Source organism: Diceros bicornis, chromosome 12 (assembly GCF_020826845.1).
Source record: "Diceros bicornis minor isolate mBicDic1 chromosome 12, mDicBic1.mat.cur, whole genome shotgun sequence".
In the NCBI taxonomy this organism is placed as follows: domain Eukaryota; kingdom Metazoa; phylum Chordata; class Mammalia; order Perissodactyla; family Rhinocerotidae; genus Diceros; species Diceros bicornis.
The window spans coordinates 18,540,127-18,565,516 of record NC_080751.1 but is presented as its reverse complement, the minus strand read 5'-3'; the positions used below and the strand labels follow the sequence as shown (position 1 = coordinate 18,565,516).

General features: G+C 42.4%; 1 protein-coding gene across 1 annotated transcript; it reads left to right on the top strand.

The window, feature by feature from the left end:
* Positions 1–1,138: 1,138 nt before the first annotated feature.
* On the top strand, positions 1,139–25,362 carry MXD1 (MAX dimerization protein 1). Its single transcript, XM_058551027.1, has 6 exons — positions 1,139–1,420; positions 2,140–2,239; positions 6,993–7,022; positions 19,519–19,633; positions 21,385–21,544; positions 21,814–25,362. The coding sequence occupies exons 1-6, from the start codon at positions 1,348–1,350 to the stop codon at positions 21,999–22,001; spliced, it is 666 nt and encodes a 221-aa protein (XP_058407010.1). The 5' UTR covers positions 1,139–1,347; the 3' UTR covers positions 22,002–25,362.
* The last annotated feature ends 28 nt before the right edge of the window (positions 25,363–25,390 follow it).

Here is a 25,390-nt window from a genome sequence, read left to right as displayed (position 1 = left end):
TTTTCAGTTCTACATACATTTATATTGGTACCGCCCCCACGCCCCCCCAACACCATTTAAAGCCCTCTTGAAGAGTATTTTTTTTTAAGTATTTCATCTAAAATTAAAAAATAAAGACTCTGAAAGAGCTTTATGTCCAAGAATCTCGGGATTCAACGTCGTTCTGTAGGTAGAGGAAGTTTCCAATGTTTTAAAACCCACTCTCGTGAAGAAGTAGTTATGCCAGCACTTGGCGGAGTGGGGCGGGGGGAGTGCCTTTGGAGAGCTCAGTGCTGTATACAGCCGCCCGATTCTAGCGCTTTCTGAGGAAAGAAAAAACGCTGGGCGGCGAGCATTTAACACGAGCTAGGCTTTTTCCTTCAAGCCCCACAGCCACGTGGCGCCCGGCTGCCGGCGCCGCTCTCCCTTCAGGGGGATTCGCGGCGGGGCCCTCGGCCACCCTGGTCCCGGGAAGCCTGGAACCTGTGGAGCCGCGGCCGCCAGACCTAACTCTCCGGCTGCGAACCCGAGCGGGGCAGAGCGCCCAGGCGACGCGCGGTGCCAGCCTTCCACTGGAGGGACTCCCGCGGGTCCCCAGAACTTGTCCCCGGAGACAGGTCCGGGCAACAGGTCCGCGCTGGGTGGAGCCGAGCTCCGCGCTGGCCGGTGAATCAGCGCCGCCCGGCACCCGGGTCTGCCCTTCCAGCCAATGCCACGTCCGGGGAGGTGTAGTGACCACGAGCCACTCTGGGCTCGCCGGCCTGGAGAAAAGTGACGTCATCGTACTGGGAGGTTTCAGAAGGCCCCACCAATGGGAGACAGGCGAAGTGGCTTGCTTTCTGTAGCTCTCGGCCAATACTCACAAAGCAAAAGGGGGCCTGGTTTTTGGTGTAGAACCAATGGAAAACAGGGCACGAGGCGGAGTTGCGAATCCTGTCACCAATTGGAGAGAGGGGGCGGAGCCCGGGCCTTGTCAAGCGTGACCTACCAGCGAGAGGAGCGGACTCTGAGGGGCGAGGCTGTGATTCCCTCCCCCAATCGGACAAGGCCAGGGGCGGGGCATTCTTTAAGGTGCCCAATGAGGAACGCAACCGAAGCGGGTCTGTCAAGCGAAGGGGCTGGGGGCGGGGGGATGGTGAGTCGGGGATAAACACTCCGCGGCGGTGGCGGCGGCAGCTCTTCTCCGGATCTGTCACGGTGTCGGCAGTGCCCAGCTCACCAGCCCCCCTTCCCTTTCCGGCGAGCGTGGTCACCAGAGAGGCTCTCTCAAGCCTGCTCTGCGGGGTCCACAGCGGGGCGCGGGTGGCCGGTGGCGGCGAGCCTGTGGGCAGTGGGGGTTGGTCCCGTGGCTCCGGACCCCGGTGCAGAATGGCGACGGCGGTTCGGATGAACATCCAGATGCTGCTGGAGGCGGCCGACTACCTGGAGCGGCGGGAAAGAGGTGCACGGGGACGGGAGAGGTCCGGCCCGAGTCGGGGCCGGGGGCTCTGAGGGGCCCGGCCGCTCCGGGGGTAGTTGGAGGCGCGGAGAGCGCGACCGCGAGGCTCCCAACCCCTCCAGCTCTCCCCACGCGCGGTCCGAAGGGAGGCCGCCGCTGCCCCGAAGGCAATGAATGGGTGTGGAGAAGGGGCCGCTGCCCCCCCGGATCCCGAGAGCCGCCCCCTCCCCACCCCGTCGCGAGTGGGATGCCCGGGGCCCCCTCAGGCAGGCCCTTGGTTTACCTCACCGGGACTCGTCCCGGCGGCCCCCAAGTTGGCCTGGCGCCCCGTCTCCCAGCCGGAGGAGCAGCGCCTTCCCTGCCCACCCCCACCCCCCAGCCCCCGATGTTTGCCCCGCACCTTCGCCTGAGGCTGGTCCCACTTACCACACACCAACCTGCTGGACGTTGCTAATGGGAAACCCAGGCTCCGCGAGCTTAGCGATTTGCTGTGTCTTTCTCAACAATGAGCAGCTGGAGTGCTCCTTACACCTGCTCCGAACTGAGGGTATTCACACAATTAAAAAAGCAATCATTGTTCTAAGAATTCCACCTTGCTCCGTTTAATTATTTCCACAGTATTCTTTTAACGAAAAATAAATTTTAAAAAGGAAATACTGTGGAGGGGAGAGAGTATTGAATGCTCTGGGCTCATTCATTAACTGGATCCTCCGGTTTTCTAGAAGCTGAACATGGTTATGCCTCCATGTTACCATACAATAACAAGGACAGAGATGCCTTAAAACGGAGGAACAAATCCAAGAAGAATAACAGCAGTAGCAGGTAATTTGGTAAATATTTCGCTTTCGCTTTTAGATTATACTGCAGATGACACAAACTGCAGATTGAAAGTTGCCTGTTGTGAGTATAACCCTGTAATTAAGTGGCGATCAGGATTCAGTAATGCACACATGGTCTTAAGCCATTGGAGGAAACAGCCCTTCTGTTTGGGTTGAAGGGACTGAAAAGAAAAGAGAAATGGAAATGTTTTACATTTCTTTATGAACTTTTTTTTTTAATTTAATTTTGCTTTTCTTCCCTTTCGGAACAAAAATCTGGAAACTTGAAGTGAGATTAGCAACAGTGACAATATTTTGCCTCCAGAAATTGCAGATTCAGGGCAAGTTTTCTATAATTGCAAACGCTGGACATTATTTCTTTTACTTTTCATAGTGAAGATTTTATAAACATGTTAAAGTATCTGACTTGGCATAGGTGGTAGGATTTCATATTTGACATGTGAATTAAATACAGTGGTTTGTCTGATAATCTAATTTGTCACATCTATTTACAATGGCAAAAAGGAATGATTGAGGTTAAAACTTGCCTTTTTGGTGATGGAGGAACATATAATATTAAAATATTAGTATGCCACAACCCTTTTATGTTAGCCTTTTAGTTCTTAAAATCTGTGAATCTCACTGGGAAGTATTTGGTTAATGGTCAGGGAAATCACATATCAAGGCCCTGAACATAGTTCCTGGTACATATGAGTACTCCATTAATGCCATTGCCCCTTTTTTCCCTCTTTGCTGTTAAAATATGTTAGCTAGGAGATCTGTTTTATTAGATCCATCAATGATACCTTTCATTCCAGTAAATTAAAAGCATTGACATTTTCATCACTGATTTAGAATCCTTACCCTTTCCCATCCTCATGAATAACTCTCTGCAAATAACTGTATTTGGTTAGCCTCTGTGGCATAATACAGACCACTAAAAGCCAGAAGGTTCCCATTTAAACCTAAAACTCACATGTTCTTGCTGCCTCGTCTGTCCTTGATTCACCCTATTGTCCTTAGTGCTGGTAGAACCACAGGATGTGAGCAGCACACATATGCTGAGCTCTTGAATGGGAAAGCACGTGAAGGATGAACCTGGTTATTAATTACCTGGTGGTTTTTCCTTTCCTGCCCATGTTTAGCATTACCTGAGAGTGGAAGCCAATAGATCTGTGCATGGGTACTAGCGGGCTTTAAGAGGGATGTTAATACTGACTTATATTATGCAAGAGTTTAAAACAATTTAGCTGTGTTACGTTTTGTTACAGTATTAATTTTTAAAGTGTTGTTTGGAAGAACTTTTAAGTCTTTTGGTTTATTTTTGTGGAAAAATATAGTCCATTTGTTGCTTTTATTCATGTCCACCTATGATTTGAGAGGAATTGTCCACATTAATAGTCAAGGCTTAATCCTTAGCACTCGATTTTTTCCTGAGTTTCACAGGAAAGTTGTAGTGTGGATGTTCAGTAGTAGGAAGAGGAAAAGACGGGGATATTGTTGAAGAGAAGTGGCTTGGTCCCAAAAGGTGATTAGGAAAGAAAAATAATGATAGTTGAGAATTTCAAACCAAGAAACTCATTCTTTCTCCTCTCTTTAGTATCCAGCATTATAACTGAAAAATGGCTGCAACTCCTAATGTTTGGAAAAGGTCTATTACTTCTGTTAGTGGGTTTGATTTGCTTTTCATAGTTAGAGACAGGAGGCTATCACAGTTATCCATATTCTTGACTAATAATGAGTTAGTGTAATATCTTCAGTGGTGCAAGGATCTCTGAGAGACGGTGATTAAACCTGGAGATGGCACCAAGCAAACATGTGAAGCAAGAGCAGGCTGTTTTGTTTAAATGTGATCACTTCCTTCTTGACATGTTTGGAATGACCCTTACCTGAGCAATGAGACATCTCCCCAGAGAATGCAGTCGGACACCTAGATTTGAATTAGACTTATATCCAAGGCCATGTATGGTCAGGCTTTTGAACTGAGGTAAGGGCTATGAAGACGTTACTGCTGGTTTACATAACCATTGGAGAACAATTTATTCTTGTTAATTCAGGTTTAAATGCTCTTTGCTTGTAGAGTCTGGGGGTTACTTTTCCCTGGACAGTAAAAAATAAGATTTAGCCATATGTCAAACTTCTTGGGAACTAAAAATACAAATCTTAAGTTTCTTTAGTTGCTTGTTTAAAAAAACAAAAACAAAAGCAAATGAAGTTGTGAATATTGATTGTTTGGGAATCATCCAGAGAACTACTGGAATAGAAGGAGGTGAAATGTTTTTTTTCTTTCCTACTAATTTTTGAAATCAGTTACTAATTGTTTCCAATTGAAATCCAGAGATCTTAAAAGTATGTTTTGTTAAATAGGTAAAGCAGACTTGGGCACTCATGTGAAAGAGGAAGTTCAGGACTTGCCACCCAGTTCTTTTATGAGACAGTGGCTATATAGCTGACCTGACATGGGGAGTCTTTTTGAACCCAAGGGCTTTTCCTATTCTCAGATACTCTGTATTTTGTCTTAGTTATCTTTTTCTTAGAATATATTTTTAAATGGTGACATTTGACCTTTATCAGCAATTCCAGAGTTATCAAATCTTTTCAGTAATCACATGGAAAGTAATTTTGACACAAGGTTTCTGTGTATTCTTATAATGCTTTAATTAAAAATAAAAGTATTTACCCATCAACAGAGTTGGCAGGCAATCTCTGAACTGATCATTTTTTGAAAGGCCTGCTTTTGATTCAAGACAAACTCAGTTTCAGTAAACCAAATGCACTTCAAATGCCCTAGCCATTAGGTACAAGTCGCCTTGTAAAAATCACCATGTGTTCAACACTCTTAAGTAATCAAATAAGATCTGTAGTTTCCAAAACTCTGTTCAAAGTTTGGAAGGAGTTGTGCCTCTTATGGAATTTGTTAAAAAGTTTATGTTGGGAATTCAGAATATTTTTATATGTATCTTCAAAGAATCAAGTCATTTTTGGTAAGGGTGTCCTGTGTGCCATTATTTTCTATAATCAGAGACCATTTTCTTTTCAAATATCCGTCCTCTTCTCCGCCACCTTCCAAGGATGGTCCCTGTCTAAAGTTAAATGGGGAAATCTTGACCAGCTGTTGTCATATACTTTCATCCATTTAAAAAATCTGTCAGACTTTGAACTTGTTATTCCCTGTTAAAACTAAAATGCCACGTGCTTTAAAGCCAAAGGTTTGCAGTTGCAGGCCAGATTATTGTTAACCACGATATCCTGCTGGCCATTGCAGGAAGTAAACCTTCAGAAAAATGCAACTGAAGAATGCTGAGGGATAACTGAGTAAATCAATTTAAAGCTTTTAAATTAACTAGTTTTAAGGTTCACATATCCTTTATCTAGAGAACAAATATTCTAAAACTTAAAACAGTGTCATTATTGTTTCTCCTCATGAATAAAAATTGCTATCTCAAGAGCCCTGTAGAAGAGAAGTTTTAGTGCCATATTGGAAATTTTTCAAGACTATCCCCCCCCCACACACACACACACAACACTCTCACCCCACCCCCAGTCTCTGGTGTGAATGAACTTGGTGGTGGTACCACCGTGATGTAAATGAGTAGATGAGCAATCATGGAGGTAGTATTCCTCCAAGATTACTGTGAGTATTTATCTCCTAGGTCCAGTAAGGTTTCCATTATGGCCCCACAGAATTCATGACCTAGGCCAGGGCGTAGTCTCCTGTACTGGTTAGACTCCAGCGAGTTTCCATAAGAAAGGTCAAGATTCAGCTCCTTTATAATGCTGGGAGGTTCCTCAAGTTTATTTATAACTAGTTAGGGAGGAGTTGTGTGAGGAAGACACTGAAATGGCCACACTGACTGACTTCTTGTGACTTCTGTGGAAACCTGTCCATAAATTCTTAGACCAGACCTTATGTTCAAGGTCAGCCATAAACACTAATAATATGATTTCACATCCACCACAGCTTTCATCCAAGGCTCTCTAATCACTTTTACAGTTACTACCTCTTGTAGTAGATCCACTCTTGTTCAGTAGATAATTGGCAATAATTTTTATTCGTATTTCACAGAGGGGTTAACCAAGGACGGAATGGTAAAGAATTTTATTTCTTCCACAGTACCAGTCAGTAGCAAAGCTGGACTTCAAATTTCACCCTAACTGTTGCTTTAACCAGTCTATTGCCTTTATGTTGGGCTGAATTTTAGAAGCCCTTTCTTAAAATCACTTGGTAGCTATTCAGCAGTTACTTCAGGGAGTAGAAAGAGTGAGGGAAGAAGGGTTATTTTTATTCACTTAAAACTATCCTATAGTCTAACAACTTCGCATAAAATTTTGGTGTATACGACGCATAGAAAAAACTACAGGGCTGGGGTGGGGGTGCCACCTGCACTGTTCTACCCTCAGCCTGAAGGAAGCTGGTGGGATTATATAACCCAAATCCACATTGCATTGTGCAGCTGTTTTTCTCTTTGTATAAATAGACTCTTTTATTTCCTTTCTTAAAATGGATTACTTTTCCATGAGGGAATGCGTGCCTCTTAGTTTGTCACTTCTCCTTGAACTCTATTTTAGATGTTTACATTTATCTAACTCCCCAAACGGACTAATTTCTTAGTAGAGCCCAATGAGTTTTTCTCCCTTTCTTTGTCTCCTCTCTTAACAACTTCGCAGAGAAAGAAGTTAAAATAATTGTGTAGGTGTTGAAGTGGTCCTTTAAGACAAGAATAATCTTACTCTTTTCTTATTGTTTCCTCTTTCAGATCAACTCACAATGAAATGGAGAAGAATAGGTGAGTTGGGGATTTTGGGGATGGGGGAGTTTTGATGTATTCTCTATTCATTAATTTGAGACCTGGTTGCTCTTCTTGATTCTTCCCACAAGTAGCACCTGACTTAAGGGTTCACCCAGGGCCCTCGAAGCAGCACTGCCCATAAATCACTTAGGTAGATGAAGGGCTCACCAGTTCCAAACACCCCAACCCTCACCCCTGCAGCCTGCTCCTTCTGGGGAATGCCTTTCTGTGTGACTGTTCCACAGGCCAAAGCATTTTAGGTCATGGGCATTGTTTCCACAAATAGTGTTTTTAAAAAATTACATGCTACTGAATATAATTGGCAGTGCTGTCTTAAATCATGTACACACACAGGTATGTATACATACATATACATACCTGTATGTTTACAGTTTACTTTTGAATAAAGATGCTCAAAATTCAGGTAAATATGTGCATAGGAGATGGTGACCCATGAGAGGAGGCCTGCCACCCTCGCTGGGCTCCATCTTGCCGTCAGCCTGAGTTGATCTCTCTCACCTGGATTACTTCTTGCTGCTTATTTGAATCTTTATTTTCCAAATCAAGTTTGCCCATCCTTCAGTGGTGTAGCCTAATGGTTCTCAACTCTGGTTGGACATTAGAAATGCTTGCAAAGCTTTTATTTTAATGTTTTTAAAGATATTTTTTATATTAAATACCTGATACACATATATTTGGAGGAAGAGAATTTTTTTTTTTTTTTGTGAGAAAGATCAGTCCTGAGCTAACATCTGCCAATCCTCCTCTTTTTTCTGAGGAAGACTGGTCCTGGGCTAACATCCGTGCCCATCTTCCTCCACTTTATGTGGGATGCCGCCACCGCATGGCTTGACAAGCGGTGTGTTGGTGCACACCCGGGATCCGAACCCTGGGCTGCTACAGTGGAGCACGTGCACTTAACTGCTACGCCACCGGGCCGGCCCCCAAATTTTTATTTCTGCTGATTTTATAAAATAATTTTTTATCATAGAATTTTTCAAATATACAAAAGTAGAGTGAATAATATAATCAACTCCAAGTATCCACCCAGCATCAACAATTATCAGCATCTTGCCAATCTTGTATAATGAAAACCACCCCTCTCCACAGAGTATTTTAAAGCAAATCTTCTTCTATCTCTTGTAAAGATTTTTTTAAGAAAACATAACCACTTGCTTTTACCATACTGGAAAAAAAATTAATGATAATTCTTTGTGGAGCTTTAAAAAAAAGAACAAAAAAACCAATGGCCAGACCTCACCCCTAGCAATTGTGATTTAATTGGTTTGGGCTGAGACTCTGCACTAGTATTGTTTTAAAAGCTCCCCAGGTGATTCTTACGTGCAGCCAGGGCTAAGAACCATTGAACAAGCCTGATTCTGGTCTCGGAGCTCCCATCAATTTGAAATACAGGCTAACCATCCAGATTGAGTGGCTTTCTCGGTGCTCTGTGTGAACAAGATGATGATGTGTAATGATGGCTCTGTAAATACATGTGGTTATTTCAAGCAAACCCTCCTTGAAGAGGGAGCCCGACAGTGAAAGGACAGACCAGACCCTTACTAGGAAAGAGAATTTTGGAACAGGCAAACATTTAGCATCACTCCACTGTGGATATCGTGTGGGGGTGAGGGGAGTGGGTTGAGTGTGCCTCCCTGCACACGTGCTTCTCCCCATCCTTCTTCCCTGTTCATTTCTCTGTGATTGGGACTGACCATGTTCTAAGTCAGAGCTTGCTTTACGCTTTAGGGATTTACATATCATGAACTGGAAACTCAAAAGTATCTCTTCTTAAGGTGGAAAGGTAGTCAGATGTGGTTTCTCTTTCTCATGTTTAGATTCTCTCCCATTTCCCTGCCTTTGGGGTAGACTGGGACTATTTCTGCTGAAAAGTCTTCTGATTTTCCTTCTCCCTTCTAACATTTTACTTAGGCATTTCTTATTATTATTATTAAAATTGCATCTCTTTAAGTAAGGGCTCGTAGGCTTACTGCAGTTTTATGCCTTTCAGGTCTACAAGAATGCCACAGAACGTCTGTTTTATCATTGATTTTAGCAGTTCAGGGATGTTTTCTGCCTACAGTGTCCCAAGAACTTGTGCTCAGTACTCGGTATTAATGAGTTCATACTAGGGTATTAAATAAGACGGCCCCCATTCTAGAGAAAGGTAGTTTGTCTAATAAGAAAGACACAGAGACAGTTTGAGTTAATACACTAAGCGCTAAGATTGAGGTATGCACAGGAGGCTATGGAGGCAAAGATTCTAGAAAACTGGATTGGAAGTTACCACTGGGCAAGCTGCTTATCATTCAGGCTGCCTCTGTATGACCAGTCAACTTCTTCTCGTTGAACGATTAGTTATCTAGTTTCCTTATTGCCCTTTCTTTTTTGGAATTTGGTCTTTTAAGATCTTGATAATTCTTTCTTCCCTTCTAGAGCATGTGAACAGAAAAGAAGGAAGTAAGGAGTCAAATTTACTTAATTTAACCAAGCATTGCTTGCTGTAGGCCAGGAGGAGAGGTTCAAGTTGTCGGGCTCTGCTCCCTTATTAGTGTGGATGCTTGAGATTTTAGGGTTTTGAGGTCAGTTGAACAGCTGCTGTCGTACTCCCCTGGTTTCAGGAGCTGAATGCTAAAAACGAATATCACTTTGCTAAATGCTAATACACGTTAGCCATTTTTTACCTTAAAACATCACATAAAAAGATTGGCATGGCTCTTAAGAAAAAAAAAAGCAACTTAGGAAAAGAACTTCTAATGATGAGAATTTTTTTTCTCTTTGATATTGCAGAGTTGATTATACTTGGGTTAGCTCTTTTACACAGAAAGCTTTTCTCTGGCACTTTAGAGATTCTGAATAATTGGTGTTCATCAGGACTCCACTGTGAGGATTTTATACTCAACACTACCATTTTAATAATCTTGGCATTAGTGGGAAGATAAAAGGAGAGACTTCTAGAATGGAGGAGATGGGAGTTGGTGGTGGTGGCGGTATTTTCCATTCAATAGATGAGGCATTTGTGGGGCACCATCGATGCCATGTACTAGGTGATGGGAATAGGGAACCCGATAGAGACCAAGCCCCCAGGGTGGAGGGCTCAGTTTAATATCACTCTAGGTATTAGAGTCTGTTACTTGGCCTGTACTTCTCTGCATTTTAACTAATTTTTTGGGTCTAGCCATACTCATTCTTGATGAGTATGTGGTGTTTCTTTCTTTTTTTAAAACTAATCTCATAGAAAATTTTAAGAAATATAGAAAGTCATACTAAAAATTAAATCATCCATAATTCTAGCAGCCAGAGGAAACCAGTGGAACTTTGAAATGTATCTTTCCAATTATTTTTGGAAATAACTTTTAAAAATATAGTTTAGTGTAGAAAATTGGAAAGTTCAGAAAAATACAAAGAATATAAAAATCACCTGTAATAGACCTTGCGGTGATAACAACAGCTAACACTCCTGCTAAGTTCTATATCCATCTAGACTTTTGTGCATACTTTTTTAATCAACATGGGATCATCTAGTAAATAATCTGAATCTTGCTTCTTTTCAAGCTACATTATGAACATTTCCCAGTGTCGTTAAATCTCCTTTTCTAGCATTACTTTTGGTGAACGCCCAGTATTACATCATATGGATGTGCCATAACTCATCTAACCAGTCCTTGCTAATATAAACAAGGCTTCCTTAAACTACTTTGTAGATAAGTCTCTGTCCAACATCATAATTATTTCCTTAGGGTAAATTTATAGTGTGGAATTAATGGTATACTTGTTATTAGGGTTTTTGATGTTGACTGCTGGATTGCCCACCAGGCAGGTTAGAGGCTATACTTTCCTTGTACCTTCACAAGCTGATATTATAATTTAAGACCTTTATCAATTTGATAAGTAAACAACACAACTTTTTTAAAATTTGCATTTCTTATATTACTAGCACAGTTGAACAATTTTTATATCTTTGACATGTGTGTGTGAGAATTGCCCATTATAAAACCTTTGCCCAATTTTCTGAGTTTTTTTTCTTTATTTTGAAAAGATTCTATAATATAGAGGATATATATGAAAGAGATTGCCCCTTTGTGTATCACATAATTGTCCAGTTTATCATTTACCTTGACAGAATCAGTCTTCTCTCACTGTTTGGAGTTGCTGCCTCTATGGTATACTAAATTCTTGTTTAAGTCTGTTTCTAGACTTGTTCTTCTACTCCCCGGATCCATAGGCCCTCCTGTGCCTGTATACATTGTTTTCATCGAGGTTTTATCATACATTTCAGGATCTGGTACAGCAAATCTCTACTCTTCCCTCCTCTTCCTTTTTTTATTTTACTATGTTCTTAGCTATTTTCAACAGTTTACTTTTTCCTGACGAATTTTATAATCAATCCATCAATTCCCCATACCCCAAATTCTTTTGGGATTTTCAAAATCGAAATTAAATAATTCCAATATAAATTAACCTAAAAAAGTTCATCTTTAAGTATTAGATCTTTTCATCCAGGATTTGGTGTGTGTCTTCATTTATTCAGATCTCTTTTCTGTCTCTAAGTAAAGTTTTGTAGTGTTTCTGTGTAGGTTTTGCACATTTCTTGTAAACAGTATTTCTGGGTTTATATACTTTTTAATTGCTATTGGTTTCCCAATTAATTACTAATTAATTACTTTTGGAATACAGGAAATCTTTTCATCTTTTGTTGTTGTTATTTGCCCTTTATTGATAATTATGCTGTTTCCTTCTCTTAGCTGGGAATTCCTCTGGTTTGAATGCCTTTCAATAAGCCCTTCAGCAAATAGAGATTGAGTGTGCATATAAGCTGTTGCCCGTGGGTCAGGAGTCAGGTGCTAGAATGGACTCTTTTTCAAAAGAAGGCTCTGGCATCTCCTTTGATAGTAGACACTCGTTTTTCTGGAATGGTACATATGCAGGCCTTGCTGGAATTAGGCAGCTGGTCTAGAGAGATTACCTCTGCCAGAGTCTTCCGAGCCCGTGACAAAAGACTTTTGCGTGTGCTCTGTGGGGAGGACTCAGCAGCTTGATCTAAGCTGTTATTTTCGTTTGGTCAAACAGTATTTCAGTGGCATCTTGTCTGGCATGAGAAACCATTTCAGTCAGGTCTCTTCTGGCAGGATATTCTAACTGATTAAAGGTCCCTATAGTTGTTTCTTTTGGGTTTTGGCTTTTCAAATGGCCAAGCTCCTTATACGGGAAGGGGTAGGGGCCTAACTTTTGCACTGGGCTGAGTTGTGGTATGCATTGCACCACTCTTACTGCTTCTGAACTCCCTTGACCACACTCAGATTTCACTCTAGGATGTTGTAACAAATCCACATTGCTTTGTTGACACATGAGGCTAAGGGCACAGCCTGGTTATTACAAAGGAGGGATATAGGTGTCAGTGTGCAAATCTTGTCTATGTTGATGGTGTAGAGGAGCACTCACATTTGTACCACTAAAATCCATCTTTCCTGGACTATACCTCTTGGGTAGATGGTATCTGCACTTGGAAGAACTTGGACAAGAGACATATGCTGGTTATTCAACCAATTTCCAATGCCCTACCTGGAGTATAGGAGGCATGCCTTGACTTTTCGTTGTAGACATAAAGAGTGAGATAGAGCTAGCAAGTACTAATTATAATATACATTTTGTATTTTTTTAAATTGGGCTCTAGAAAGGAAATATTAGTGAGGTATACTTAAGTATTTCATACTTTTAATGGACAAGTGATTTTATAACTTCAAAATGTAGCCACCATGAATGGCTACCTATGCATTGCTCACTGAGTGCTATGTTCCCGTTCAGCTAGCGTATATAACTACCTTTGTATTTTTTACAAAGATTACTATCACAATTATGAGAAATCTTCAAAACTTTCCCAGGTTCCAATTAAGTTGGTAATAATGATGCACTTGTTTATAAAGGGATCATTTTAGAAAAACGACGAGAGTACTTTTTTCCTCAAAGCATGACCTTAGTCTTCACCTGGATTTTTTTTGTTTAACTCAGTACGGCTTTGTCCTCAACCCAAAATCTGGAGAAGGTTAGATCACAAGGATCTCTTGTGACCTATAATCACTTTTAGGGAATAATTTTTGACCCCTTAAGAATTATTTCTTCTTACTCTCTACTAAATAACCTCTTCTTCTACTATACAGCTCATACCTGCCCACATCTGAAATTATTTTTATTCAACCTCCAATTATCCTATAGGATTTATGAAGCTATTTAATTGGCTAAGTCTGTCCACACAAAGGTAGGAGATAAAATGGTGAAACCTTGGAGTTAAATAGGCTATTGTTTACGTAACTCTGTTTTTCTTCTTTGATTAATAATCTTAGGCTCAGTTTTAAGGAAAACTAGTACTCATTGAGGTCCAGTGTGTCACGTTTAAGTAGGACTTTTCTCAAAGAGAAGGACATGAATTACCAAAGATATCAGAGTCTTCTCTTAGGTCAGCATCTGCAGATGCATTATTATTTCTAGGCTCCAATGAGTTAACAAGAAATAGAAGACTTGGTCTCTTTCGTTATTTGATAATGAAAGAAACAGAACAGTTAGATACATAGGAGGTCTGTAGCACTTAAAGGAATGTGATCTATTTGGAAAGGAAAAAAGGCTTATGATAGGCTATGAAAGCTTGAAAATCTTTATCGAGCAGTTAAGTCAAACAAGATGTGGGTTAGGGAAAAGAAAGAAGATATTTGGTAGAGGGCAAAGGGGAGCCCATCTGAGAACTTTCTGTGGGAGCTGATATTTGTCATGATCTCAAGTTAGCTCAGATGAATACTTCTGCAATAATCTGTTTACCTGTTTGATCACTCCAACTAAATTTAAGTACCTCTGAGGCAGGGACTTGGTCTTACTCAGCATTATATCCCCAGCACCTAGGAAAGTAGCAGTGCATAGTAATCCTTTGAGAAGTGCTGGTGGAGTGAATGAATGAAAGAGCCAAGGGTATGTTTCAAGATTTCCACTGTGAAATTAATTACCTATCTGCCCTCTTCCTTGGCTGCATCCTGTATGCTCTGACCTTATAATTCTTTTTTAGGTCGTACACTTGACTGTGAAAGTCTGCAGGAGAGAGTTCAGTTACGCTTTCAGTAAAGAGGAGTAATCTCTGGTAACAGTGTGTCCCTCACAACACAGGCACCACCTGGTTTAATTAACACCATTCCCCATCTTGACTAAACGCAAGCCAGGAAGAACGTCTGGGGTAACAGTAAATTCAGGAATCCTAGCTGCAGATAGCACAGTCTGCCTATAGCCTTACTCTTCTTTGCTGCATCTATCCCCCAGTTTACAAATCTGCCAGCCTGAGAGAGAGACAAGGATAGACTCGAGGAAGCTTGAGTCTGGAGGCAGAAATAAAAAGAGCAGCATTCAGAATTGTCTAAGAGCGTGCTGGTTAGCCCAGGTGCCTTCTGTCAGTGCCAAAGCTCTGGTAGGAGGTGGTGCCTCAGACAACCCTGAGCTCCTTTCACTAATGACTTCCTGCAGTGGGATATTTAGTTTTCCATCTTTCATAGCTGACAAGAGTTAAGGAAAACTAACAACAGAACTATATCCAAATATATTTTATATTTAAAATCTTTAATATATTTGGAATTTATTTTGATGTTAACCTCCCTACTCCCCTGCCATTTTCTGAATAATCCATTCTTTCCCCAAGGATTCGCAGTGTTATCTCCATTTTATGCTAAATTCCTATCTATACTTAGATCTGTTTCTGGGAATTTTTTATTCTGTTCACTTGATTTGTCTGTCTATTCTTGTATTAGTATATACTGTTTGTAATTACTGAAGCTTTATAATACAATTTAATATCTGGTACAGCACATTCCTCTTCATTATTCTTCTTTTTCAAAACTTTTGGCAGTCTCTCATACATTTATTCTTCTAGATGAAGTTTAGATTAATTTTCCAGCATTAAAAAGAACACTATTGGATTTTTCTCTTGGAATTATGTTAAATTTTTAGGCAAACTTGGGTAACATTGACATTTTCACTTTGAGATTTCATATCTAGGAATGTGCTGTTTGTTCCCATTTATTCAGATTCTCTTATGTCTCTCAGCAAAATTTTATCCTTTTCTTCCCAGAGATCCTTCCCAAACTGTTTTAAGTTTGTTCCTAAATATGCTATACTTTCTTCTTGCTCTTGTATATGAGATATTCTAGGTTCTCTGGATACGGATAGCACAGCTGGAGGTATGCTTGGATTTCCAAGGTCAATACATATTTGCCCCTATTTTTATTTTCCTTTGGCTATTGCAGTAGAGGGCGGGAGGGAGGCTTGGGTGTACTTCAGATGCTTCCCTGCTAACCTTGGGGTCCCTCCTACGCCTGCCTCTACGTGATGTGGGTCGCCATGAAGGAGTCTTTCCTTTTGCATACATTAGCTTTATATATAAAGTCCTTGCTAATTTTTTAAATGTAAAAAATGGTACCTTTAGCATAAGCAGGATCTGTGTTTCCATAGAAAATGATTTTCCATTAAACCTTTTAATGACAAAAGATAACCATTTTCTTTAAGGAAGAGTCCAGTGAATTGGATTTTACCAGATAGCCTCTATCTACCTAGTGAGACACTTTGAGTTCCCTATTGATTTTAAAAGGAATGTTATGGTGCTATAATTATCTGTGTTTGTCCCTGGTAATTATCCATCTACAGAGGAAGCTAGGGTTGAATAATAACTGCTACCGTATGTGGAGCACACCATGTCAGACTCTGCCTAGGGGCTTCTGTATCTTGTCTCAGTTAATACTCACAATGGCCCTCTCAGGTGCTGTCATCCTCCCTCTACTGCTGAGGACATGGATGCTACATGGAGTTAAGTAATTTGCTCAAGGTCACGCAGGGAGTAAGCAGCAAAGCCAGGATCCCAAACTTTTCCTCTTAATCACTACACTGTTTGGTTGTATAGTGACTGACAGATTCAGAATATAAAAATAATTAAAAACAAAAATAAAATTTGAGATACTTAAAACTCACTGAAGAGAAGCTATAGTTTGTACCTAATTGCATTATCACTAGTTATAGGCCACACTTAATTCTGACTATAGCTCAGATCAAAGATTGGTTTCTTTATGCTACTGTAGACCAAAGATGTAGTGGTCCACTCAGAATAATAAAAGCGATATTTCTGAAGAGTCAGCAGGTGAAGTTTGTCAAAGTTCATGACCTAGGTACAAAGCAGTTGGATCAGCGCAGAAAGAAGAGACAGTCAGGGGCACAAGGGAGCCAGGATTTGGCACAACCCTTTTCTGCTGGGAGTGGGGAGCTGGGAGGCAGCTCTTGACAACAGAAAGACTGTCAGAAGAAGATGTGATGGGTGGAGATCCAAGGAGGGGTCAGATCAAGGTATCGCATGGCTTCCTGTTGAGGATATGTGGCAAAACCCCTGCTAGTTCCCCAAAGGGGAGTTAGACCTGGTTCAAATGGGTCACTAGGCCCCTCCTAGAGGACCAGAGCCCTGGGCAGGGGAATAGTTAGGACTGAGAGGAGAGAGCTGAGACAAGTGCTTGTCCTACGTGTTTCAGATCTGGGCGTTCCGTGGGTGCTCAGGGCTGGCTGAAGGATTCCAGATCCCAGGATGGGGGAGTGTAGTGTCTCAGGGTTGAGGGTCCTCAGTGGGAGGTGTTACACAGGGGTCTGTTTGCTTTTTTACCTGGTTCAGGAATCAAATTTCACTACTCGATGATGTAACTGAGCCTGCATCATATACCTCATCCCTCCGCTGTGGTTGGCCCAGGCACCAGCCTGGGGAAGTGTCTACAGGCGGGTGGCAGGTGGGCAGCCATGAGGCTGGAGCAGTGAGGCGCTGGAGAAAGCCAAGGCAGCACTGCCAAAGGCAGAAGTTGGCTTTGGATCTCTGCAAAAATCCAGACAGTGCTCTGGTCCTACTTTCATAGAACTGGGCCAGAAAACACTGAATGAACATGTATTACCCTCAGCTCAAATTAGTCAAATTGCTTATTTCTAGTTTCACAACTGGGAGTGTTCTTTGGAAACCCACATTTGGGTAGTGAAATTGTACTTTCTGGGCTAGACTCCTTGTGTAACTAGAAATGACGATGCATGAGAAGATGACTTTATTATATTTTTATCTGTAGACAAACTTCCTAAAAAATTTACCTACTCATATCTGTAGATAAACCCACATTGTAAAAGGACTAATGTGACACTGTTCTGAATCATGCAGTCTTTGCAAATAACAAGCAAGCTGAAAAATGTCTAATTCTAATTTTTGAATTTTTTTCTAATTTGAAAATTAATCTATAAACTTTGTAATGAGAAATAAGTTGGATAACTGTATAAGTGACTAATTATGCTTTCTCATGGTGTTTCTAATAATATCTATTTTCATGGCTCTTTTTGAAGAATATTATCATCCAAGGTGAACAAGTACATTTTACATACACAGGTTCTGGTTTTTTTCCCCTCATGCAGTAGTGAGAGGAGCAGACTTCTAGTGTGAGTCTTTGCTTGTGGCCACTCCACATGGACAGGTTTTCAGAGCAAGTGAAGTCTTATAAAATAGTAAGGCATTTGTACCATTCAGTCTTCCCAGCTCAGGAGCGAATGCTGTGCTCCTCGAGTTTGTCGAGGCTTACAGGGCCCTTGAGAGTCTAGGACAACTCCTTCAAGACTCAGAAGAGAAAGGAGGCTCAGAAGATGTCTAATATACCACTTGTTAGATCTGCCTTGGGGGAATATCCTGAAGTCTTGATATGAAGGGTGTGAATTGACTTCCTCGATCAATATCATGCCTGTTGACGTGTCTTAGAGCTTTCGGAAGCAGTTTTCTTCTTTTGGTCCGCGTTCCCAACTTTTGCTTTTAAGAGGGAAAAAAAGGCAAACTAAGCTTTAAGGTTGTCTCCCAGTTCAGCTGCAGGGTAGCCTCCCAGGCTCCCAGGAGCTCTGCTCCAGGTGGTTGTGTGTAGGCGGTAGACCCCAGGACCCCGACCACTGCTGAAGGTGTACAGATGGACTCTGTCTTCAGGAAACTTCAAGTCTAGTTGAATAGATGATGGAATCTATTCAGCAAACGTTTATTAAGCATGCAGGAGAGGGGACACTGGCAACACAGCAGTGATTAAGCTGCAGCCCCAACTTTCTAAGGAGTTTGCAATGAATGGTTAAGTAACAAATACCAAACGATTCTGGCAGAACGGTGGACTTCCCAGTGAGTAGTATAAACAAACAAGTAATCAGAAAATGGAGGAATCACTGTGGGCTGGAATGACCTGCAAAGGCTTGAAGGAGGTGGTGGACTGAAGCCAAAACTCTTGGCCATTTCTCACATTCATGGAATCTGCTAGGTTCTAGAATAAGGCCCAAACCAAGGTTTCAGTGAAGTGTTAATCACTTGCCAAAATTTTAGGGACTCTTGTGCTTCTGGTCCGTCTGGGACTAGAGGCTCTCTCTTCAGTGGGCCGCTGCAGCTTCTGCCTCAGCCAGCCGTTCTCCCTCTCCCGCGCTGTCCCATTCCGCCACACTCCAAGGCCTACCTGTGGTTCTCTCCAGCTGCCCAGCATGCTTGTTCGTATAGCAATACCAATGATGTACTTTTTCCTTATTTTTAAAAAATCTATTTAACTTTTTGAATAGCAGTAGTTTACGTGGTTGAAAAACCAAAAAGAATAACAAATTATTCAGTAAAAATTCCCCTCCTTGCCTTGCCCCTGTCTGACTATTCCGTGACTTCTCTCTGCCCAGCCACTGTTACTAGTTTCTTGTGTATCATTCCAGACTTTCTTTCTGGCTATGTTTTCAGGAAAACATGAATATAAATAACCATTTTTACCCAAAGATAGCATATTGTATGCACAGTTTGATATCTTGCCTTTCTTCACTTAACAACATACTTGAGAGTTCTTTCCTAATAGTACACAGAGCACATTCTCATTCTTTTTTAATAGCTGCATAGTACTCCATTATATGGATATACCATAATCTATTTAACCAAGTCCCTACCGATGGTTATTTGGGTTGTTTCAATCTTGGCCATTACAAATAAAGCTGTAATGAATAACCATACACATGTCATTCACATGTGTAAATACTGCATACAGCAATGATATAGTTAACAGCGATTTAGTGGGCCTGAGTGGAGAAAGAGAAGTATTGGTTACAAAGATTCTCACCCTGGCATGTCATCATTTTCTGAATTTGGATGTTCTGTGGGTCACATCATAACCCAGAAACCTGGAGATAACCTGATAAATGTGCCTAATAATAGCAGGTGTTAGTCCCTACCCCGACAGCTGTATTGTAAATAGACAACTTTAGAAAACTTTGGGTTTTGCTTCGCCTTGGTTTTCACCAGAGTTGTCTCATTTCAAAAGATATTTATTTGGCCAGAGGTCATTGGTGGCATTTGCCATCACTGGGCCTGGGCAACCTCATACTCTTCTAGAACTTGTTCTTCCAGGGTGCCTTCTGGCCCACTGTGAAATTCTCAAATGCCACTATGATCTTGTTTTTGTAGACGGGCCCATCTTCGCTTGTGCCTGGAGAAGTTGAAGGGGCTAGTGCCACTTGGACCCGAATCAAGTCGACACACTACATTGAGTTTATTAACAAAAGCCAAATTGCACATAAAGGTAAGTGTATCCTTGGGATACCTTTTATCTTTATCTGTCCAGTAAGGGTTTGTCTGTTATGAGCGGCGGCAAATGTATGCCTCCATGACAGTCCTCTCCTCTGAACTCCTGCAGCTCACCTCTCGGATGAATCACAGGCACCCCAAACTCAACATGTCCGGAACCCAACTAAGTATCTCTCACCCCTATGCACCAGAGGTTAAATGGTCCATCCAGCTGTCCATCTGACTGTACAAGCCAGAAACTCATCCTTGGTAGCTCTTGCCTCTTAGCTATCTCATTTAAGTCATCTCCAAGACCTAAATATTTCACAGCCTGGTCTACTTCCATTTCACCCCACCATCATCTACTGCAATAAACTCAGAGGCCTCTCTACAGTCCTCTGGCCTCCCTCCAAGCTAATCTCCATGTTTCCCAAGAACAGTGCTTCCAAAGCTCAAATCAGCGTGTCACCCTGTTTAAAATTCTTCTGTGGCTCAGGACACACTCTGTCACCAGGCCTGCCTGACCTGGCCCTCACCTGCCTGTGCAGCAGCATCTTGTGCCTTACACTCCCCTCTGCTCCAGCCCTTCTTTCAGTCCCTTGCACTTGTCATGCTCTCCTACCACAGGGCCTTTGTACTTGCTGCTCCCTCTGCTTAGTACACTCTTCCCTCCCTCCTTCACCCAGTTAACTTCTTGTCATCCTTCAGATCTTAGCACAGGTATCACTAGCTCAGGGAAACCTTCCTGATGCAGTCACCTCCTTCCTGCAACCAGTGATCCTATTATTGGGTATCTCTTTGTCACCACTTGTCACAGTTGACATCTGACCCTGGTTTGCATGACTGGTTGTCTCCATCTTTAGAACGTAGACTCCACCAGGGAGGGGACTGGGTATTTGTGCTCACCTCCTATCGCCAGCACCTTCCAGAGGGTCTGAAACAGAGTCGGCACTCAGTACGTAGCTTGAATAGCAAAGGGTGAGGGAGTTGTATTCAGACTCCTGAGAGCCACACCAAGATCACTGTGCAGCATGTTTATGTGGTCACGATTGGACAAATATCACTTGAGTTATGGTTGGTAGCCTGCACAGATGACAATTCTGGGGGAACAAGTACCTCTGTTTAGAGCAAAACAACCATAATTAAACAATCATCTTAATTATCCGAAGAATATGAGAAGCTAGAGAACAGATTTGTAAAAACAAATGGCCTATGGAAATGTGTTTTCTAAGCTCTTATGTTGGACAGTTTGGAATCAGGACTTCAAAAGGGACTATTTCCTGCTAGCAAGTTAATCGAGATTTGTCATGACACAAAAAAGTGCTTATGTAATTGGGACGTGTACTTGGATAAACATACGTTTAGATGGAAGTATGTTTCTTACACCGCCATCCCATGCAGTGCTCTCGTTCAGAGAGATGAGGAGTTCAGGGCCTCGCCGCAGGCCAGGGAGACAAGGTTGGGTTCCTGCCTGCAGTCTTTTCAGTATCAGAATGAGGGGTACCAGGATGCTTGAGTGTCAGTCTCACCCCCAGAATCCCTGTGACAGTACAGGTCCCCACAGCATTGTCAGTGCTGAAGGAGTTAGATGAAGAGAGGAGTCACTGGCCAGTCAACTCCCTGTCTCGGCAAGAAACTAGACAAGCGGCACACCACATGGCTTCTGAGGAAAATTGGTATATTCCACTGCTAGAGAGGAAGATGCAGGGTCACTGCCAATTTTGAAATCTGCCTGTGGGCTCCAACAACTACCTCTTTGACTTGCAGAAACTTGAAGATTGTGACAGAAAAGCCATTCACCAAATAGACCAGCTTCAGCGAGAGCAGCGACACCTGAAGAGGCAGCTGGAGAAGCTGGGCATCGAGCGGATACGGATGGACAGCATCGGCTCCACGGTCTCCTCAGAGCGCTCGGACTCGGACAGAGGTGAGCCCTCTCCCTGCGTCCTCAGCCCCCTCCCCTTCCCCCCCCCCTCCCCTTTCCTCTCCCACCTGCCGGCGGCAGAGACGGAACTAAGAGCCTGCTCGTGATTTAGAGAAGTCAAGTAGTGTGGCCTCCAGGAATAAAGCCCTCTTTCCTTTTAGCAGTCAGGCACCAGCATCCCGAGAAGGGCTTGGCTGGAGCTGCTTTGATTTTCAGCCTGGGCTTTCTGAAGAATGCCTTCCCCCATGCTCTCTCTCTTGTCCTCCCCACAGAAGAAACTGATGTGGACGTTGAAAGCACAGACTATCTTGCGGGGGAGCTGGACTGGAGCAGCAGCAGTGTGAGTGATTCTGACGAGCGGGGAAGCACGCAGAGCCTCGGCAGTGACGAGGGCTACTCCAGCTCCAGCGTCAAGAGGAGAAAGCTCCAGGACAATCACAAGACGTGTCTTGGTCTGTAAGAGAGCGCGGTCCCTCCGGCGGCCTCCCGGCTGGTTCTCCCTGTTGGATCGGATTAGGTAGTGTATTGGACCTGCCCACAACTCCCTTGCACGTCAGCTTCGGTGTACCACATTGACCAAATCAGCTTTGTACAAGTTTCCAAGGAAGTGCTTAGGATTGTGGGTTTCTGACTGCATCCACGAGCTTCTCTTTCTCCATAAAAATTTGTCTCTGAGAGACTGTACATTCCAATCAATTTGAAGCACCCAAGAATTCTTAGACCGAATAAGCAACTTTCACATCCCAGCAATTTTCCCCTCTTCCTTACTGTCCCCATGTAGTCTACCAGACCTTTCTTAAAATTTTCTGGCTTACTGTGTTATTTGCCTAGCAGAAATGTACGAATGTGTCTGTGCTTAGGAAACTGAAGGAAACAAACTTTTCAAGTTGAGATCCTGATCTCAGCACTCCAAAGTAAGCTTTGAAAGCAGCATTTCAGAGCACTTACCCGTGGACCTCACCCCCGTGAGGAGTCAGGAATACCTCCAGAAACTCGCCCTTCACACACACCCGTGCTAATCCCCTGCCCCGCACGTGGATGGGAGCAGTCTCCTCACTTTAAGATGGACACCTTGATGGCGTGTCTTTGGGGTTGCACAGCTCATCAAAGTTCCAACATTGTTTGTTCTCACGAACAGAACGGTACAATCTCTTTTTGTGCGATGTTCCTGGGACCGTGCTGTGTACTGCTCTCCCAAGGCACATTTTCCCCTCAAAGTTTGTTATGCTACTTGTCTCTGGAACATTTTTTTTTCCTACCTCAGAGATGAATGAGATCTCCATTTCCCACTTAACACGAAGTGATTATGCCTCTTTTTTTTTTTTTTTTTTGAATAAGTGACATTTGGTCCAATTCTAATGTGTTTTCCTGTTTAACTCTCAGCAATAACTGAGCTTTGGCGCTAGCTGAGCTAGTGTCCATCTTCAATGAAAGGAAAAGTCCACATTGCTACTCTCTCTGTTGCAGGTGAACAGGAGGGGATGGTACAGTGTTACTGTAATCCCTCTCCTTATTGTTTTGGGGCACACCCAGAAACTTCTTCACGGAGGCTTTTGGGTTGGCAGTTTAAAAGGATGATTTCTTTTTGGTTATGATTTCTCCCTTAAGTGGTCTCCCACTTTGTAGCATTTTTATTTAAGCTAAAACAGAGCACATGTATATGTACATAAGACGCATTAAATCTATAAATACTATTTATTCATTTTATATAAACTAATGTAATGGAAAATAAATTCTTATGACTTTGTGCTTTTATAGATGTTCTAGAAACTTTGTATGTAGGTATCTACAAAATTGGTTCCTCCCCTTAATATTTTTGCATTCATATTTTTGAGGTCTTGATGTTTTCAGCCTCTGGCGAATCTTTTCCATTGAATTTGAACCATTTGTAAAATCTGTGACGCTGAAACAGTATGTGTCACAAAGTGATGAGAACATTCCTAAAATCCACAGACGCACTGCAACCTTAAGGGCTCAACGGCTGAAGCCCGTGCTCCCCCTGGCCTGCGGTCTCTAGCACGCCGCAGCCTTGCAACTCCTCCAGCACCACCTCCTTCCACACAACTATCAGTCAAGCTCTAAGGCATCCACGGGGAAGCTCATTCCATACCTGAAGAGCAGTCTAAACAAAGCGAGATTACTTTTTTCTTTTTAATGATTCTTTAATGTATTAAAAAAAAATTAAATGGGAAGTAGTGGATTCCTAAATGATTCCCAAGTCCTCTGTAATTCTTCTGTTTTTGTTCTGTTTTTTTCATTTCACGTTTGGGTGGGGGGAGGGGCAGGTGACACAAAGGGTTTTTTTACCGTTGGAATCTTTTCCAATTACCAGCTGAAGATTTGCACTGAAATACAACTTGTATGCCTTTTGCATTTTTAAAGCCTGTTTCCTGAATTTAAGCAGAGTGATAGTGTTCAAAGAGCCAGCTCAGCCTGTAACATGTTTGAAAAAGATATATCTGCACTTTGAGGTCCCTTTCGAATGCCATTCGCTAGACCTCACAAGCATTTTGTGTAATTGCTCCATTCAAGCGCCTCACGAGTCCATGATGCTGCATGCTGTACGGCATCGAAAACTCAAGACTTGGGGAAAAGCTTGTGGGCTTGCATTGGGGGAGGGAAGGGAACAAAATTTGTGTATTTGTTTGTTTAATTTAGAAATAAGGCATCTGAGAGATGTCATTATTTTCTGAGTTTTAATTGTTGTGCCTTTGAGTTAAACTGCATTTTTGTCTTTTGGTTGGAATATGAAATGTACTGTCCCAATATAAAACAGTCATTATTTGACCTTTGCACTGTTTGTCTGGTCCTTTTCAATTTGATTGCATATCTAAATGTGGAACTTGATAGATCTCTATATTTTTACTGCACTTGTGATAAACTGGCACCAGGGTTAGACGTTACTTTCAAAGCTCGAGGTAGACGAAGCAGCATGCCAGGCAGGCCTCGCTCTAACCAAAACTGTAACCTTCAGGACCAGCAGACTCAGCCCAAGGCAGCTAATCCCCTTCCCCACATGGCTGATCAGCAGACCTGATTCACCAATCTGTCCTCTCATTCACTGAGCCACCAGCGTGACTGTTGAGAGCGATACAGTCTTTTTGGTTGTTTTGGTTTTTTTAAGCAAAATGAAAAAAACCTTTCTATTAGGGTTGTTCGGGGGGGGGGTGGGCAAAGATATAAACCCCAGCCTTTAAGACTTTGACAATTGTGCGTAAATATAGATGTGTATAAATATAGGCACGTGCCTATTTTTCTGTGAAAATTGATTTTAAAAAGCTAAGGAAATCTACACTCTTCTTGATACCATTGCAATGCAAATGGGAAAATAAGAGTAGGTAGTCCAGTTTCCTGCAGAAAATATATATGTGTGCTTCTGTTAACATCCCAGAAAACAGCTTTCCATGCCTGTTGGCTTAGAACGGCAGGCTGAGCACCCAGGGTATCTGTGTTTTGGTTTTCTTTTCTAAGCAGAGATCTTGAATTCTTCAAGGTACTGAGAGAGATTGCTGCCTCCTTTCTCTAGTCACAGACCTAAGGCAAGTTAGTGATTCAGAGAGCACCAGATCTGAGCGGGACCTAGACTGTTCTCCCCGTCAACCCCAAACTAAAATAATTTCAGTGTCGATTCAGACTTGAGCACTGAGTAGGCCCTGAGCCTGCAATCGGCCACAAGAGTGGTTTTGGCTTTTTTTTTTTTTTTAAGGTGGGCATTTTCCTTTAACTTCCACTTTTTTCAAAAGAAACAAGGGTCCTTACCTGGCTTTCCTGTGTGCCTCTTCTCCGTCCTCAAAGTGGCCAAGAGCAAATCCTGAGGTGTGGGGAAAAAAAGTGTAAACGAGGCAGGAT

Excerpts from the sequence above, each read along its gene's own strand:
- MXD1 (XM_058551027.1), top strand. The coding sequence starts at position 1,348 with ATGGCGACGGCGGTTCGGATGAACATCCAGATGCTGCTGGAGGCGGCC. Across the intron at positions 2,240-6,992 it reads AAGAATAACAGCAGTAGCAG|ATCAACTCACAATGAAATGG; the intron begins GTAATTTGGTAA and ends TTCCTCTTTCAG. Across the intron at positions 7,023-19,518 it reads AATGAAATGGAGAAGAATAG|ACGGGCCCATCTTCGCTTGT; the intron begins GTGAGTTGGGGA and ends TTGTTTTTGTAG.